This window comes from Manacus vitellinus, unplaced genomic scaffold (genome assembly GCF_001715985.3).
Source record: "Manacus vitellinus isolate BGI_N305 unplaced genomic scaffold, ASM171598v3 scaffold_93_pilon, whole genome shotgun sequence".
In the NCBI taxonomy this organism is placed as follows: domain Eukaryota; kingdom Metazoa; phylum Chordata; class Aves; order Passeriformes; family Pipridae; genus Manacus; species Manacus vitellinus.
This window is the reverse complement of record NW_021940884.1, coordinates 190,447-204,943: the sequence shown is the minus strand read 5'-3', so window position 1 is coordinate 204,943 and position 14,497 is coordinate 190,447. Positions and strand designations below refer to the sequence as shown.

General features: G+C 51.7%; 1 protein-coding gene across 1 annotated transcript in view; it reads left to right on the top strand.

The window, feature by feature from the left end:
- The first annotated feature begins 1,403 nt into the window (after nucleotides 1–1,403).
- PKD1 (polycystin 1, transient receptor potential channel interacting) overlaps nucleotides 1,404–14,497 on the top strand; it is a 47,647-nt gene continuing 34,553 nt past the window's right edge. The window contains exons 1-11 of the mRNA XM_029965251.1: nucleotides 1,404–1,414; nucleotides 2,204–2,275; nucleotides 2,838–2,909; nucleotides 4,247–4,416; nucleotides 6,451–7,116; nucleotides 7,380–7,563; nucleotides 11,078–11,292; nucleotides 12,268–12,380; nucleotides 12,462–12,588; nucleotides 13,476–13,756; nucleotides 14,426–14,488. Coding sequence (XP_029821111.1) covers nucleotides 1,404–1,414; nucleotides 2,204–2,275; nucleotides 2,838–2,909; nucleotides 4,247–4,416; nucleotides 6,451–7,116; nucleotides 7,380–7,563; nucleotides 11,078–11,292; nucleotides 12,268–12,380; nucleotides 12,462–12,588; nucleotides 13,476–13,756; nucleotides 14,426–14,488 — 1,974 coding nt within the window. The remainder of the gene's footprint in view (nucleotides 1,415–2,203; nucleotides 2,276–2,837; nucleotides 2,910–4,246; nucleotides 4,417–6,450; nucleotides 7,117–7,379; nucleotides 7,564–11,077; nucleotides 11,293–12,267; nucleotides 12,381–12,461; nucleotides 12,589–13,475; nucleotides 13,757–14,425; nucleotides 14,489–14,497) is intronic.

Genomic DNA, 14,497 nt, shown 5'->3' with positions numbered 1-14,497 from the left:
GCTGCTCCAGCCCCTTCCCCAGCTCCACTGTCCTTGCATTTCAGATAACTTTAACATTATTTAGTGAAGCTGACTGACCCCTGGGAGTCAAGGATTTGGGTCTTGGCTTCCCCTTATCTGAAGTTTTAGTTTCCTCTGAGATGGAATGGAAATAACAACAAAGGATGTTTGTAAAGGGCTGGGGACAGCGCTGGACCAACCCCTCCCACCTGGCATCATGGCAGAGGGATGGAGAAGAGCAGATCTGCCCTGCTGGAATCCTTCCCTTCCCAGCTGGGAAGCAGCAGGATGGGAGAGATGCAGGGAGGGCTTGGCACTGGGTGCCCCAAGGGTTTGGTGCCCATTGTGCCATCTTTGAGGTGAGAGCTTCCCCTGCCCTGTGTTCCCCCCTCCCTGCAGCCAAGCAGCACTTGGGAGAGGCTCTTGGAAATGGCAGAGCCCTGTTTTTGTAGCAGCTGAATGGTTTGTTTTGGAGGTTTTGCTTGTCTGGGCGAGGAACAGGAAGGCATCTGAACTGGAACACCATTTCCTTCAGTCGTGGACTTGAGGTGCTGCCTAAAACTAAATGGGTGATTTCCAGGTCTTTCAGAGGAGCAGGGGAATGTTTGTGCTGCTCTCCCTGTCAGGTAACTGGTTGGTGGTCTGGTCCTTTCCAGGACGGGGCAAGTACTGCAGGAAGGTGCAGGGCCAGAGGGGTACGAGGTACAGGGAATGCTCAAGGAGAAGTGGAGCCAAAGCCCCCTGAGGAGGGGTCTGTCCGGGCTGGCAGCAGCTGGGATTCCAGTCCGAGCTGTCTTGGGTGCTTGTCTTCCAAATGGGAGCTGGAAATGGGTTTGGGGGTGACTTTGGTGTCCCCTGTGCAGAATGTGCCCCCCAGTGGGCTGTGTCACTTCAGCCAAGGGTGCTCTGTGCTCTTCCACTGCTGCCCCGAGACAAAGATCACTGGTGTGATCAGATATTTTTGCTAACATTCTTTTTTCAGTGGATTTGTTGAGCTTTTAATTTGCACATTTCTTGGACTTCTGTATTGGTGTTGCTGGTGAACTCTTCTGAATCCACTCTCAGCTTGGCAAAGAGCTCCCAGACAGCAAAATCAGGGAAAATAAACCTTTTAGAGAGACATCCATCCCCATTACTTACCCCCAGAGTTTCCTGGAATCATACACAGTTTTCCTGCCAGTTTGGCAGAATTATTTTCATTTGGATAAGTGAAGTTTAAATGTCAGATCAAACCAAGGATTAATTGATTAAGGGATAAAAATAAGCAGTGAGACAGCCAGGGAAAGTGAGGAGAGGTGCTTGTAGGGTAAAAGGTGAGAAAGGAGGGAGCAGGACATGGTGTGTCCAGCCCTGTCTGCTCCCTGGAGCTCTGCTGGAGATCCAGGAAGGATAAGGACCATCACATGGGCTCAGAGTAAGTGTTTTGATGCTGCTAAAAGAAAGTTTAGGCCAAAGGAGGTTTGTCTGAAGCCAAAATGTGAAGTTTATTGGGAACAAGTGGAGACTGATCAGCGAAACTTTCACCTCTCTGAGTGACATTTAAAATTGGGAAAGAGGACAGGGGGGTGAGGAGAGAGCTGGGCTGGACAGGCTGGTTTGGTTTGGATGAGCTGGAGCTACTGGGAGCGAGCGGAGGTTTTTTTAAGCAGTGTTCCTTTTAGAAGGACAATCTGCCCTGATATCAAATGGAAAATATTCTTTGTTGCTTCTTCTTCCATTTTAAGCTTTTCTAAAGAGACAAAAAGATGTTTAAAACGTAGAATTGACGCATCAATTGTGTAATTACTTGATCAGGGCTTTGGCACGAGACGTGCTCTTGGAAGTTCCTCTTAAATTTTTCTTAAACTTAATTACTACTTCAGTCTAAATTATTTCTTAATGACTTCTTTGAACATATATTTGACCTGACTGTTTTTTAAAAGGATGCATCACGTTTAGTGCCACGTTTATCGTGGCTGTCATTGCTCCAGGTGGGGCACACAATGAGAGTCCTGATCTCTGTCTGCACATTACATGAGGAGCAAATGCTTTATGGTTGGGAAAGGTGTTTTCTTTGGCTGGGAAAAGTGCTCCGCTTCAACACACCAAACTTCCAGTTGGGAGCCTGGCTGGAGTTCGGAGAGAGGCTCTTCTAAGGTCTGGTGATGGGGATGTGACAAAACAGGGATGAACAAAGGCTGAAAATGGTGTTTTCTTTCCCTAGGGATCTTTCCAACAACAAGATCAGTGGTTTAGATGTTCAGCTATTCAGAAGCCTGACTTCGCTGGCAAAGCTGTGAGTACCCCTTGCCCCCCAGTCCTGCAGCCCCTCTGCAGGGCTGAGCTGGGCCCTGCCCATGTGCTGCTGTTTGTCACAGGTTACTTTGTTGGTGTTTGGCCTCCTCTGCTGAGCCCCAGATAGTGGTGTCCACAGCTCCCTCCTCAAGGCCTTCAGCTGCTCAGTGCAGTGATTTGCTAATTGGCATTGAGGGTTGGGCAGGATTTTGACCCTCTGTGCTGCTGGATGGAGAGGAGATCGAGGCCAGAGAATGAGAATTGTCACAAGATGTGTATTAGAGCATGGAAAATCACAGATTCCCAGAATGGGTTGGGCTGGGAGGGACCTTAAAGCCCATCCAGTGCCACCCCCTGCCATGGGCAGGGACACCTTCCCCTAGCCCAGGTTGCTCCAAGCCCCGTCCGACCTGGCCTTGGACACTCCCAGGGATGGAACAGCCACAGCTTCTCTGGGAAAACTCCACCAGGGCCTCCCCACCCTCCCAGGAAATGGTGACAAAGCTGCAGTGACCAGGAGGTGACTACAGACTTGATGAAGTTTCCTTTTCCCTCTTTTACAGAGATATAAGCCACAACCAGATTTCTACATTAGAAGATGGAATATTTGATAATTTATTTAATTTAAGTGAAATGTAAGTTCATTCGCTTTGTTTCCCAGTTCTTTTATTTAGGTCTTTTCTTGGAACAGCTCTTGCCTTCCTGGTGGGGTGGGATCTCTCAGGGAGATCTTGGGCATGTACCCAACCAAGCTGCTGCCTTTTGGGGTGTCTCCAGTCTCTCAGTCTGTGTCCTGCTCCTGGGTCCTGTTGTTGTCCTTCAAGCCTGATCTCTTCCTAGATTTGCTTCTGTCTCCTGGATAACTCCAACCTCTGCCACTGCCTTTTGTCTTCCCTGCTTCTCTCCCACAGCAGCTCTGCTGAGGTTCTTGTCTCTGACCATGCTCTGGGTCACACTTACTGTCCTGTCTGTGTGCTCACGCCTTGGGACCGGGGATCTGATGATTCTGCAACATGGTAGGTCCTGCCTGAGGTGTCCAAGGTACTTGAAGGTGGTGTCCCTCAGTCAGTCGATTATTTTAGGTTCTGTTTTTTAATTGAAGTAATGAAAGCTTTTGTTGTTATGTGGAGGGAGGCAAGGAGAAGCCACACATTTCCAGACAGATCCATGAAGTCACAGCAGTAGTGGCAGTTCTGTGTCTGAAGGAGCCAAAGGATTTACCCCTTGCAAACCCTCTTGGCAAGCAAGAGAAAAGCTCAGACCCACCTTCTCCCCGAGGAGGGGACACGAAGGGCATTCTCAGCTCTGCATTTTTGCTCTCAGGTGGCTCTAAAAGGCACAAAGGCCCTGGGCTGGGTCCCAGGGAGCCTGTCTCTGCTGGGCTGATGGCAAAGTGGTGCTTTCAGCCCCAGAGTCGTGGTTCAGCTCAGCCCTGATGGCGTCAGCTCCACACACAGCTTCCAGCTCCGTCCTGCTCGCAGCTGAGTGCCAAAGGCTGTAATTTGGATCAAGCTTAGCTGCAATTAAAGTTTCCATCTTTTCATTAAACTGCCACATGGAAAGATTATCATTGACTTTGCATTTCTTTTTTTGACAGATCAATTTTATTCTCTTAGCTATTTTTTAATGGAGCTGTAAATAGTCTTCCAGAGCAGGAGAGGCTCCCTCACATCCAGGGGCTGTTGGATGTCAGATTATTTTAGATATAAGATTGTGTCTGTCATTTGCTTCTAATTGCGACAATTATTTGTAGAGTTAAAAAAGTACTTGGAGTACTTGCCTAATTCTAGCCTCTAGAAAAATCACGTTAATTATTGCTTGATTCCCTATTCATTAACTCCCCTCCCAGTTATTCCAAAGCCTTTCAGTGGAGTGGCACAGATGGGAACAGGGAGGGCTCGGCACACTGCTGTAATTAACGCTTAGCACATGTCACACTAATCCCCAACTATTTCTGATCTCCCTCTGACAGAAACTTAAGTTGGAATCCATTTGTTTGTGACTGCAAACTGTCCTGGTTGCCCCGCTGGGTGGAAGACAGAAAAGTGAGAGTTCTTGAGGCGTCAGACACGAGATGTGCCCACCCCCCCGAGGTGGCAAACCTGTCCCTCTTCGACATCCCGTTCCCCAATGCCACCTGTGGTAAGGAAACCCTGGGGGTGGAGATGGTTAAACCAGGGGCAGTGATGGGCCCCGGGGCAGCTGGGCTCACATTGGCTTCTTTAGACCTCAAGTCACCAGTTGTAATGTAATTAAGCAAATACTGGGCACACAGGCTGTACCCTGGTGCCTCAGGGATCCAGTCGGTCACATCAGGGCTGGGATTAACTCTGATTACACACCAGGCATCAGGCAGCCAACACAGCACACTGGCTCAGTGACCTCCAGCCTCAGGCTTTCATTCTCTCACGGTTTCAACAGTGTGACTTTAAGCAGTGAAATGTCATGGGAGCTGATGGGACCTGGGCACGTGCTGGGTCTTTGCAGGTAACAGGAGTGTTGAATGAGCACTGCCCCGATCCACAGCTCGTCACCTGCTCCTGGGGCATTCTTCTGACAGCTTGGCCAGCAGAAACATCAGGCAGTGATTAACTGGAGGTGGAGAGGGGGAGCCCAAGGAAAACTAATGGTGCCTGGATGCTCAGCTATCCCTGAGTGAGGGAGAGGGAAGGAGAGTGCTCCCCACAGCAGGGATCAGGCACCTCCTTTAATTCATGACAGGAGGATGCAGGGATGAGGGACCTGGAGCTGTGTGACAGAAGAATACAGGGATGAGGTTGAGGGATCAGGAGCTGGTGGGAGCCAGTTGAACTGCCTGGTAAAGCACAGGCCTCCCCAGGAGCAAAATCTGGATTGTAGTTTCTCCTCTTTCCCCAGCAAAGCCACTCCAGCTTGCAGCATCTTGTAGGAATTATCAAAGGGAAAAACACTGGCACTGTTACTGCCCTTGATAATTACTTATTCCCTCTTGAACTACTTTAAACCAGGGTGGAAACAATAATGTGAGGCTGTCTTCTGGGTAATTCAGTGTAATGGGAGTAGGCTGGGACAGCCTGCCAGCTACTGACAGTTGTTACTGACCGGCAGGGAGTGAAGAATGACCAGGCTGGTGGTAAAAACAGAGTAGTTCCCATGCCGTGGTCCTCCTCGTGGGACTGCTCTTAGGAGAAGTGGCTCAGCATTCACAGGGAGGCTGTGGAGGAAGCTGGACAGTTGGATGGATTCGATCTGGGAAGATCACATGGAGCTGTTGAGATGTTTGGGGGAGATGTTGTAGCAACCAGCAGGAAGAGCAGAGCCAACGTGGCCGAGCTGCGTGGGCAGAGGCCGAGGGAGAGGCCCTGCCTGGGTGTTTGTGGCAGGGAAATGTCCCACCCCGTGCAAGCCAGAGAGGGGAAATTAAACTCAAGGGAATGGGCTGTCCCTCAGGGAATGGGGCTGTCGTGGCTGCCATTGCTCTCTGTGCTGTGTGTGCACGTGTGTTGGGGCACGTGTTGTTTCCGTGCATCCTCCCAATGTTTATCCTTCCACAGCTCTGGGTGCAGGCCGTGCCTGCCATTGCCCTCATCTCTAGCACCACGTTTTGCCTGCGGGTAGGTGGGAAGCTCTTGGCTCTCCCCAGGGAGGGAGGTGGCTGCAGGGTCTGCCCAATTCCACCATGGTCCTGGTGGAGAATCCATCAGTGTCTCCCCAAAGTCTCCGATGTGCCACTGCCCAAGGGTGTTTGATTATGGACTTGTTGCTGGCTGTCCCAGGCAGCACTTGGTGAAACAGGCTGCACCAGACCTGGGTACCACCAAGGGACAACCTTTTGTCATGGTCTCACTTGGTGGCGAGTCCTTGGGGCTCCTCTGAGTGTCAGACACAGCGGCTCCGTGTCCCATGGGACTGTCAGGCTCTCCAAAGCCTCGTTTTATTTACTGAGTGTAGCTACTCCATAAATCTGTGTGACTGGCTTGTTATTTCTGTCATCATTAATTAGCATAAAGAGTTTGGAAACTGTTGCTGAGGGATTAAAGACTTCCCAGGCAAGTCTCAGAAAGGAAATGCTCGGAGTAGGAGCTGCACAGGAGAATTCCATACCCGGGAGCGTGGGGTGGTGTCTCTTGAAGGGTCTCAGCAAACCATGGCTTCACAGTGTCAGTTTGCAAGAGGATCTTCTGTTCTGTCCCACAGGAGCTCAGTACATCACGTGTCTGACAAGCAACCACACGGAAGGGGCTGAACTTGTCGTCCTCTTCACGTCTGTCCACGCCGGGAACCTCAGCGAGGAGACCTGCAGTGCCCTGTGCTACGCCCAAGACCAGGAGTATGGAGGTTTCAGCTCCCTGGGGCAGTGTCTGTGTGGAACTGCCCATGAAACAAACTCTTCCTCTGGCTGTTTGCCATTTTGCACTGAGCATTTGTCCGGGCAGGGCTGTGGTGGCCCGTCACTCGTCCCCTCGCCCTTCCAGGCACAGCTGCCTGTGTCTTTCACAGGACTCCAGCCCCGGTACAGCCTACACCAGGCTGTGCTCTTCAATGTCAGTATTCCCATCGCTGTCAGCACTTTACTGTGGGAATTTGGGGACCAGACAGAGGTTCTCAACACCACTGGAAATGCAGCTGTGCACACGTATGCCTTACCCGGGCGGTACAATGTCACTGCCACCATCCTGGTGGGCACCAAGGTCTTGTACGAGCAGGCAGAAGTTGAGGTGGTGGCTTCACCCCAACAGCTGGAGCTGCAGTGTCCTTCCTTGGTCAAGACAAATGAGAGTCTGGACATCCAGATCCGCAACAGAGGCGGCACTGGCCTCGTGGTGCTGTACGGGATCACGCAGGCTGGAGAGCTGGGCAGGGGTAAGCAGGGCTGGCTGGGGGGTACTGGGCAAGGGAGGGGTGGCACTGCATCCCAGGCCTTCCCTTTGCCTCCCTCCCCAGTGAGGGATGGGAGGGGATGACTCCTTTGGGGCTCCCCTGGCTGGGCAGGCAGTGTTCTGCACTTCAGCAGCGGACGGGCTTTATTGGCTTCAGGGCCAGGATGTTCCTGGAGCCTCTCTTTCCAGATTGGCTTGGGACATGTGGCCCAGAGAAAGGACACCACGTTTGTGTTCTTTATGCAGCAGTTCACCCCATGTGCCCCCCCGATGGCTTGGTGTTCCCGGGCAATAACCACTGCTACCAGCTGGTGGTGGAAAAGGCGGAGTGGCTGGAGGCCCAGCGGCACTGCCAGGAGCACGACAATGGAGAGCTGGCTTTTGTCAGCAGCCCCGAGATCCAGAGCTTCTTGGTTGCTCGTGTCATCAGGTGAGTGAGGAGGGTAGGGGTCAGGATCACCTAGGGACAGGTTTGGCGTTCCAGGGGTCACATCTGCACAGGGGTCCGGAGGGAGGGTCCTACCGTGGTCCCGACTGAGTGTGGGAAGATGGTGAGAGTGAGGCTGCTGAACAAAGAGGAGGAGCCCTTTGAGCAGAGCAGAGCTTGAACCCTTGCTGGCCTTGGCTACTTTCCTTAAAGGCTGTGGAGGGAAGAAGAGGAATGGGGACAGAACGATTGAAAGTCACAATAGGGAATTGAGGATTGGTGGGCACTTGTACCCTGTGTTTGTGCCTGTGGGTGCCTCTGAAATGGTGCAAAGAGGTGCAGGGCCAGGAGTACACAGGGCTGGGCTGAGCACACCTTCCACTTGGGAGTGGCTGTACACTGAAAGAGAGTAGGTTTGGATTGGATATTTGGAAGAAATTCTTCCCTATGAGGATGGGGAGGCCCTGGCACAGGTTGCCCAGAGAAGCTGTGGCTGCCCCATCCCTGCAAGTGTCCAAGGCCAGGTTGGAGCAACCTGGGCTAGTGGAAGGTGTCCTTGCCCATTGCAGGGGGTGGAACTCGATGGTCTTGAAGGTCCCTCCCAAACCAAACTCTTCTGTGATTCCATGATTCTGTGAGTGCAGCAAAATCTACAGGCTCAGGCTGGACGGTGGAGAGGTCCAGGTGCTTGTGTCCTGAGGCTGACACGAGGGTGAGGATGACAGGAGGGCGAGGGTGACACAAGGGTGACATGAGGGTGATTGTGACCAGCTCCCTCCCTCAGCAGAACTGCAACTGGATTGTCCCATGTTGACACCATGGCATCGAGAGCTGCTGTAGGAAAGCCCAGGGCAGTGCTGCAGTCCTGCCTCCCAGACAGGATCCTGCACCTTTCCAGGCACAGCTGCAGCCTGAAGCCCAGACCCTTTTTTCCTTTTGTTTCTCATCCTGTTGACTCCTCTCTGAGTTTCAGGCTCCAGCAGCATCTGTTCCACCTCAGGACTGGGCTTTATAAACAGAGAGCACTGCAAGTGTCAGCCTTTGATTAAATCCGCCCCTCTGAGTGCCCTTTCCCCAGCCAGCCCTTTTGGGGGGGGAGGGAGGACAACCAGGAGAACTCTCAGGGCCTGACAGCCCTTGTCAGCACTCCCAGCTGCAGATGTGGGAGATGGGCTCTTCAAAAACACATCCCAGACAGCACAAGGAAGGGAACAGCTGCGTGTGACGTAGGCTTTGAATGGTCCTGCTCGAGGGCTGACAGCCCCTTCTTCCCAACCTTGTGTCCGAGCCCTGTTCCCTTCACACGGGGCTTTATCCTGAGATTGCAAACATGTGTTCCCTGCTCTGGGGCAGAGGAGGCTGTCCCTGTCCCGGGGTTAGGAGCTGGTCACTGGGTGCTCTGGTGTGTCAGGCGTTGCGTGCGGGGCTGACAGTGCACGGAAACCACGAGGGCTCTGAGCCGCCCAGGCTGTTCCCCAGCTGCTGCCCCACGCTGGTCTCCCCCAGCCCCCTTTATTGCCTGTGTTTATTTTATTAATCCATTCAGATAAACATGCAGGAGGCAGTTCCAGAATGCAGTTTCCCTGATGATAAAAGGCAAAGCGGCCGAGCTGCAGGTTTTTGGAACATGCAGCTTCCATAGCTTCTGATGGGAAAATGGTAGAAGCAGGAAGCTGTTTTCCATCAGAGCAGCAGCACCACTGTCCTCTCCTTCTCTCCTGATGTGGGATGGCCTCCCCAGGAGCAGCATGTGCTGAGTTAGTCTCTCTCTGCCTCCAGAAGCAGAGGGTGGAACCTTCTGGGGGAACCCAATTTCCCCTCTGGGTAGCACAGGGGACCCCTCTCCCATTCCAAGCCTCTTCAGGCTTGTTCTGCTCCTTCTGCCCCAGCAGGGTAGCTCGGTCCTTCCTCAGAGGCAGAGGGATTCTCACATCCTGCTTCAAAAAAGTGTGTTCAGAGTCCTCCTGTTCCTCCCTGCAAGGGAACGGGCCAGGCAGTGGGGCAGGATGGAAGCCAGCCAGCAGCTTCTCTTTTAGTTTCTCCCTTTTTTCTTTCCTTTTTTTTTTTTTCTTTTTGCAGTTAGGTCATAGCTGGAATTAGAAAAGGAAAATCTCCACTGAGTTTTCCTGATGGCAGCACGCAAGCAGTTTCCTACCCTGCTCTCCCTAATCCCCTGCCAGTGGTTTGGGAGCAGAACACAGCCCTTATTTACTTTTAAATCATATTTGCAGTGAAAACTACTGATTCACAGAACAGTTATTTTTGTCATCGTTTTTCAGCATGACCTCATGAATCATTTCATCTGGCGTGGGCCTGGGGGTGGAGAGACACCACTTATCTCCCCAGCCTGCTTTGCAGACCCATGGTACCACCCCAGGAGCACACTGGGGCAGGCAAGGTCATGGCAGGATTGATTGCAACTGCAGGAGGGAGTATGGAGAAGAAGCTGAGGGGTTAGAAGGGTGCAGGATGTTAATATGGAGAAGTTTATATGGAACAAGTGCCTCACTTTCTGCTGGGTACGATTAGAAACAGTTGTCCAGGCTGTCTGTGGCTATGAAAGACTGCTCAGCACTTCCCACCAGAATCTCTGCTGGGATTCAGCCAGTTTCCAAATGGGGAAGGGACATTTCATATTCCTAAAACAAGCCTGGCAGTTTTGTGTTTATGTGGGGTTCAGCTGCCTGCAGTGCTTTGCCTCTGCTTATCCACCCTGGCTGCTCCCTGGTGGCTGAGGAGCCGGTTGGCTCCAGGAGCTGCATCCAAGAGAACAGGAGCTGCCAGACCTGGCACCACTGAGCTTTGATCCTGCCCTGGTGCCCATTGCACTTGCAGTGGAGAATTGGCAAATCCCCCAGGTCTGCACAGATGAAGCATAAGTTTTCTGAGGGATTCAGCTTTCTCAGACAGTTCTGTTTGACCATAACATTCCTCTTAGGTCAGGACTCAAAACAGGCTCAGAAGAGTCTGTGAGGGTCATTTAAGCTGCAGTGTGGGCAGGTCATGGTAACAGAGTGCTCTGTTCCGAGGGGAGTGAGGTTCAAGTCAACCTGCTCATTACAGAATCATAGAATCATAAAATCACAGAATGATTTGGGTTGGAAGAACCTTAAAGCTCATCCAGTCCCACCCCCTGCCACAGGCAGGGACACCTTCCACTAGACCAAGTTGCTCCAAACCCTGTCTAACCTGGCCTTGGACACTTCCAGCTTCTCTGGGCAACCTGTGCCAGGGCCTCCCCACCCTCAGCAGGCTCGTGGGACAGAGGTGTGAGGGGCTGTTGGAGAGCAGTGGTGTGCTGTGGAGGGGCTGTTACTGAGGAGCCATGTTCTGGTGGCAGAACGGAAAGTTACTGAAACCCTTTAGGAACTAAAAGGCTCCATTAAATGCAGCCTGTGACACCCCCATGAAGCTGTTATTATTTTTAGAGAGAACCAGAGATGGCAGCTCTCCCAGCTCTTTCTAATACTCATGATTTCCTGAAATCCCCCCTCCCCCTTCATATTTTTTTTTGAAGGAGCCTCGATGTCTGGATTGGATTCAATGATTTTGCAAGCTCTGGAGCGCAGCAAAGAGGGGAAGGATTTAATCTGGAGAGCTGTCAGAACTGGCTGCCAGGAGAACCCCATCCCTCCAACGCTGACCATTGCGTCCGGATGGGCCCGACGGGCCAGTGCAACACCGACCTGTGCATGGCCAAGCACAGCTACGTCTGCGAGTACAAACCCAGAGGTGGGCTCTGCCTCCCCCCCGGCACTGGGGGCAGGCAGGTCACTGGCACATCCTGCTCTCAGGGACACGTGGCAAGGAAAAATAGGGTTTCATGGAGAGAGAGGGTCATCTAGAGCATCACCACAGAACAAGTAGGACTTGTAACAATATTCCCAGCAGAGGCTGATAGCTTCCAGAAACCCAACTTTAGCCCAAAGGGAAGAATTTGGCCTACTCCAGTCTTTCCCATCAGCAGAAGGAGGGAGAGGAGTGAAGCTTTGAGGCAGAACTCTGGAAATAGCTTTTCCCTGTTATTTGAGCAACCTCTGCTGCTGGCAGGAGGCCAGTGGTGATGCCTTGGTGACTTGGTGTCCTTCTGTGGCATCGTGTACTTTGTGAGACGTTGGGGCCTGATGACTTAAAAGGTGTGAGGTGGTGTGTGCTGTGCAGCTCTGTGTTTTTGCAGCTTCCCAAATATCCCAAAGCAGTGTAGGGAGAAATAAACAGTGTTAGAAGGGTCATGAAATATGGGAGAAGATTTAGGCCAGAAGGAAGAGCCGTCGCTAGGAAGAGGCCACTGACCCTGGTCAGAGGGGCAGCATCAGTCCCCAGAGCCTGATCAGAGGTGTTTGCTGCTGGTGGAAACCAGCTGGTCCTGCACACATTTCCCAGGAAGTCCAGGGGCACAGGGAATATGAGGGGTGCACCTCGTGCTCTAAAATTCGAAGCAAATAATTAGTTGTTGGAAAGGAGAAGTGTTTGCAAAGTTCCTAGAAGTCAAAATTGCTGTGAACGTGACTTGTGCAGGATGAGAAAGAAATCAAAACACGAGTAAGAAGAAGAAAGGAGGTACAGAGTTACAGAGCTGCTTCTCCAGCACAGCTGGAGTGACAAGGGGTCAGGTCCAAGCCCTGCTGCAGCTTTGCAGGGTGGAGGGAATGCCCCAGTCCTCGCTGGGTCTCATGGGCTTTGTTCAAATATCTCCTTTGTAAACAGGAGTTCTCCTAAATGCCGAAAACTTCTTTGAGGGCGACGCTGTGTTTGACACACCCGAGGCCGTGAGGAACCTGGCTGGAGCTGTGCTGTCAGAGCCATGGCAGGCTGAGCAGGTGAGAAGGGTTTGCTCACCCTACCTGTGCCCGGGGAGCCCAGGGAGACACAGGCAGGTGAGAGCTGTGTGTGTTTGGCAGGTGATGGAGTTCCCTGAGCTGGCATTCAGGCACGAGGGGTATCTGACTGCCCTGGAGTTTGTGACACAGGATCTGCATCAGCCCGTCCAAGTGAGGTTCCAGGTGCACAGGCCAATGGATGGAGAAGGTGAGACATCTCCTCAGTGCTTGTGGGGTTGTGGGAGGGGATGGCATCAGGGCCATGTGGCCCCTCTGGCTTCAAAGCTTTGACCTTAAAGGCTCAGAGATTTGATTCTGGTTTTTGAGGAGGTCAAAATGCAGGATCTGCAGGGAGGGTTGGACAGCCTGAGATTGCCTTGGAGAAGTGGTTATCCTGGAAAAAATAATAGAGGGAGAAACCTCTCTCCATGCATGAAGAGAATGTGAGTGAAAGGAGCGTGTGTAGAAGTTAATTAATCTTCTGAGCTGTACTTTTTTGCTTTGGGAAGACACATGTCAAATGGGAATGTGTTCTGGTCCATCTGGCCCCACGGGTTAACAAGGAAGAACATTTTCCTGAGCCCATTTCTTCCTGATGGATGAGATAATCTAAAAAGCCTTTTATTCCTTGTACAACAGCTCAACAGTCACAGTTTTGGCAACAATTAATTCTGCAGCAGAATGTTTGTTGTAGCCGTAGGGTTGGCTGGTTACAAAAGGATCTTTTTTGACACTGACAAGCTGATACTTTGACATGGAAACATTAACTTCAGAAAAGTTGCTTAATGTGTTTTCAAAGTCAGAGCCAGCTCTGCTTTCTCTTGGACTTGCTTTTGCTCAAGCACAGATCTCTTTTAGAGTGCAAATTGGTGTGTTCTCACTGGAAAAGAGACAGCTTTGGTTTTAATGATCTTTGTGAATTTTTCCAGTGAAACAAGGCACTTCAGTAGCACCAGCATGTGTTGCAGCTTCAGCTTTTACTAAGAGTGGAGCCATCATCTGAGTGGAAAAAATGGTGGATTTGGAGGAAAGAAGTGCAGCAGGAATGTTACTTGTGAGAATGGTGATCTCTGCTTTCTTTTTCACTTCTTCCAGACTATCAGGAGGGAAGCAATGCTACGGAACCATTCCATCCTGCTCAGGATGACGGGAACTGGACGCTGCTGGAATGTCCTCCTGGTTTCCAGTGGTGTCATTTGACTGATTTGTGCTCGTCCCACAACAACTGCTGCAACGCGACCGAGTGTGCCAACAACAGTTCCTTTGCCAGCAGCCCTGCCCCCGGGGCCCTGCAGCCCAACGACAGCCAACCCAGCTATGAACTCCACCAGGAATTTCTCTTTACAGTACCAGCTGGCCCCTCTTCCCAGTATCAGGTCAGTGTTTACACTAGCTGTTGTAACCAGTGGGTAGGTGGGGCAGTTTTCTCCTGAGGGCTTTGGGTAAATTTGAGTTGTGGCAGATGGAGACACTGAAGTCCACTGAAATGAAAGGATGTGCCCAGTGTCACACATGCCATGACATGGCTCTGAGCCAGGGGCTCCCTGTTGCCAAGCACAGTTGGTCAGAGGGGTCAAAAGAGGGTGGGGAGGCCCTGGCACAGGTTGCCCAGAGAAGCTGTGGCTGCCCCATCCCTGAAAGTGTCCAAGGCCAGGTTGGATGGGACTTGGAGCAACCTGGGGTAGTGGGAGGTGTCCCTGCCCATGACAGTGGGTGGAATGAGATGAGCTTTCAGGTCCCTTCCAAGCCAAACCTTTCTGTGGTTCCATGATTCTATGAAAAGGCCGTGCAAATTCCCTGGGCTGTTTCCATGGCATTAACACAGTGGAGATGGAGCATAAAGCTGATTTCAGTGTTGGCACGTTTTATTCAGAGTGGCCAAGGAGAACAGGGTGGAGAAAGGTCTCCTTGTGCTGTGTTTGGATCTGCAGCTTTTCTATTGGTTTCCCCTTGGCAGGACATCCAGCATCATGCCCAGGCAAGAGCTTGGTGCTGAGTGCTCCTAACGTGACGCATTAATCCAAAAATGTCTCCACTCTTTGCAGGTCTCACTCAGAAAAGAAAATATCTTTGTCAGGGCTGGGGATGTCTTCAGCATCCAGCACAATGCAGGCTCG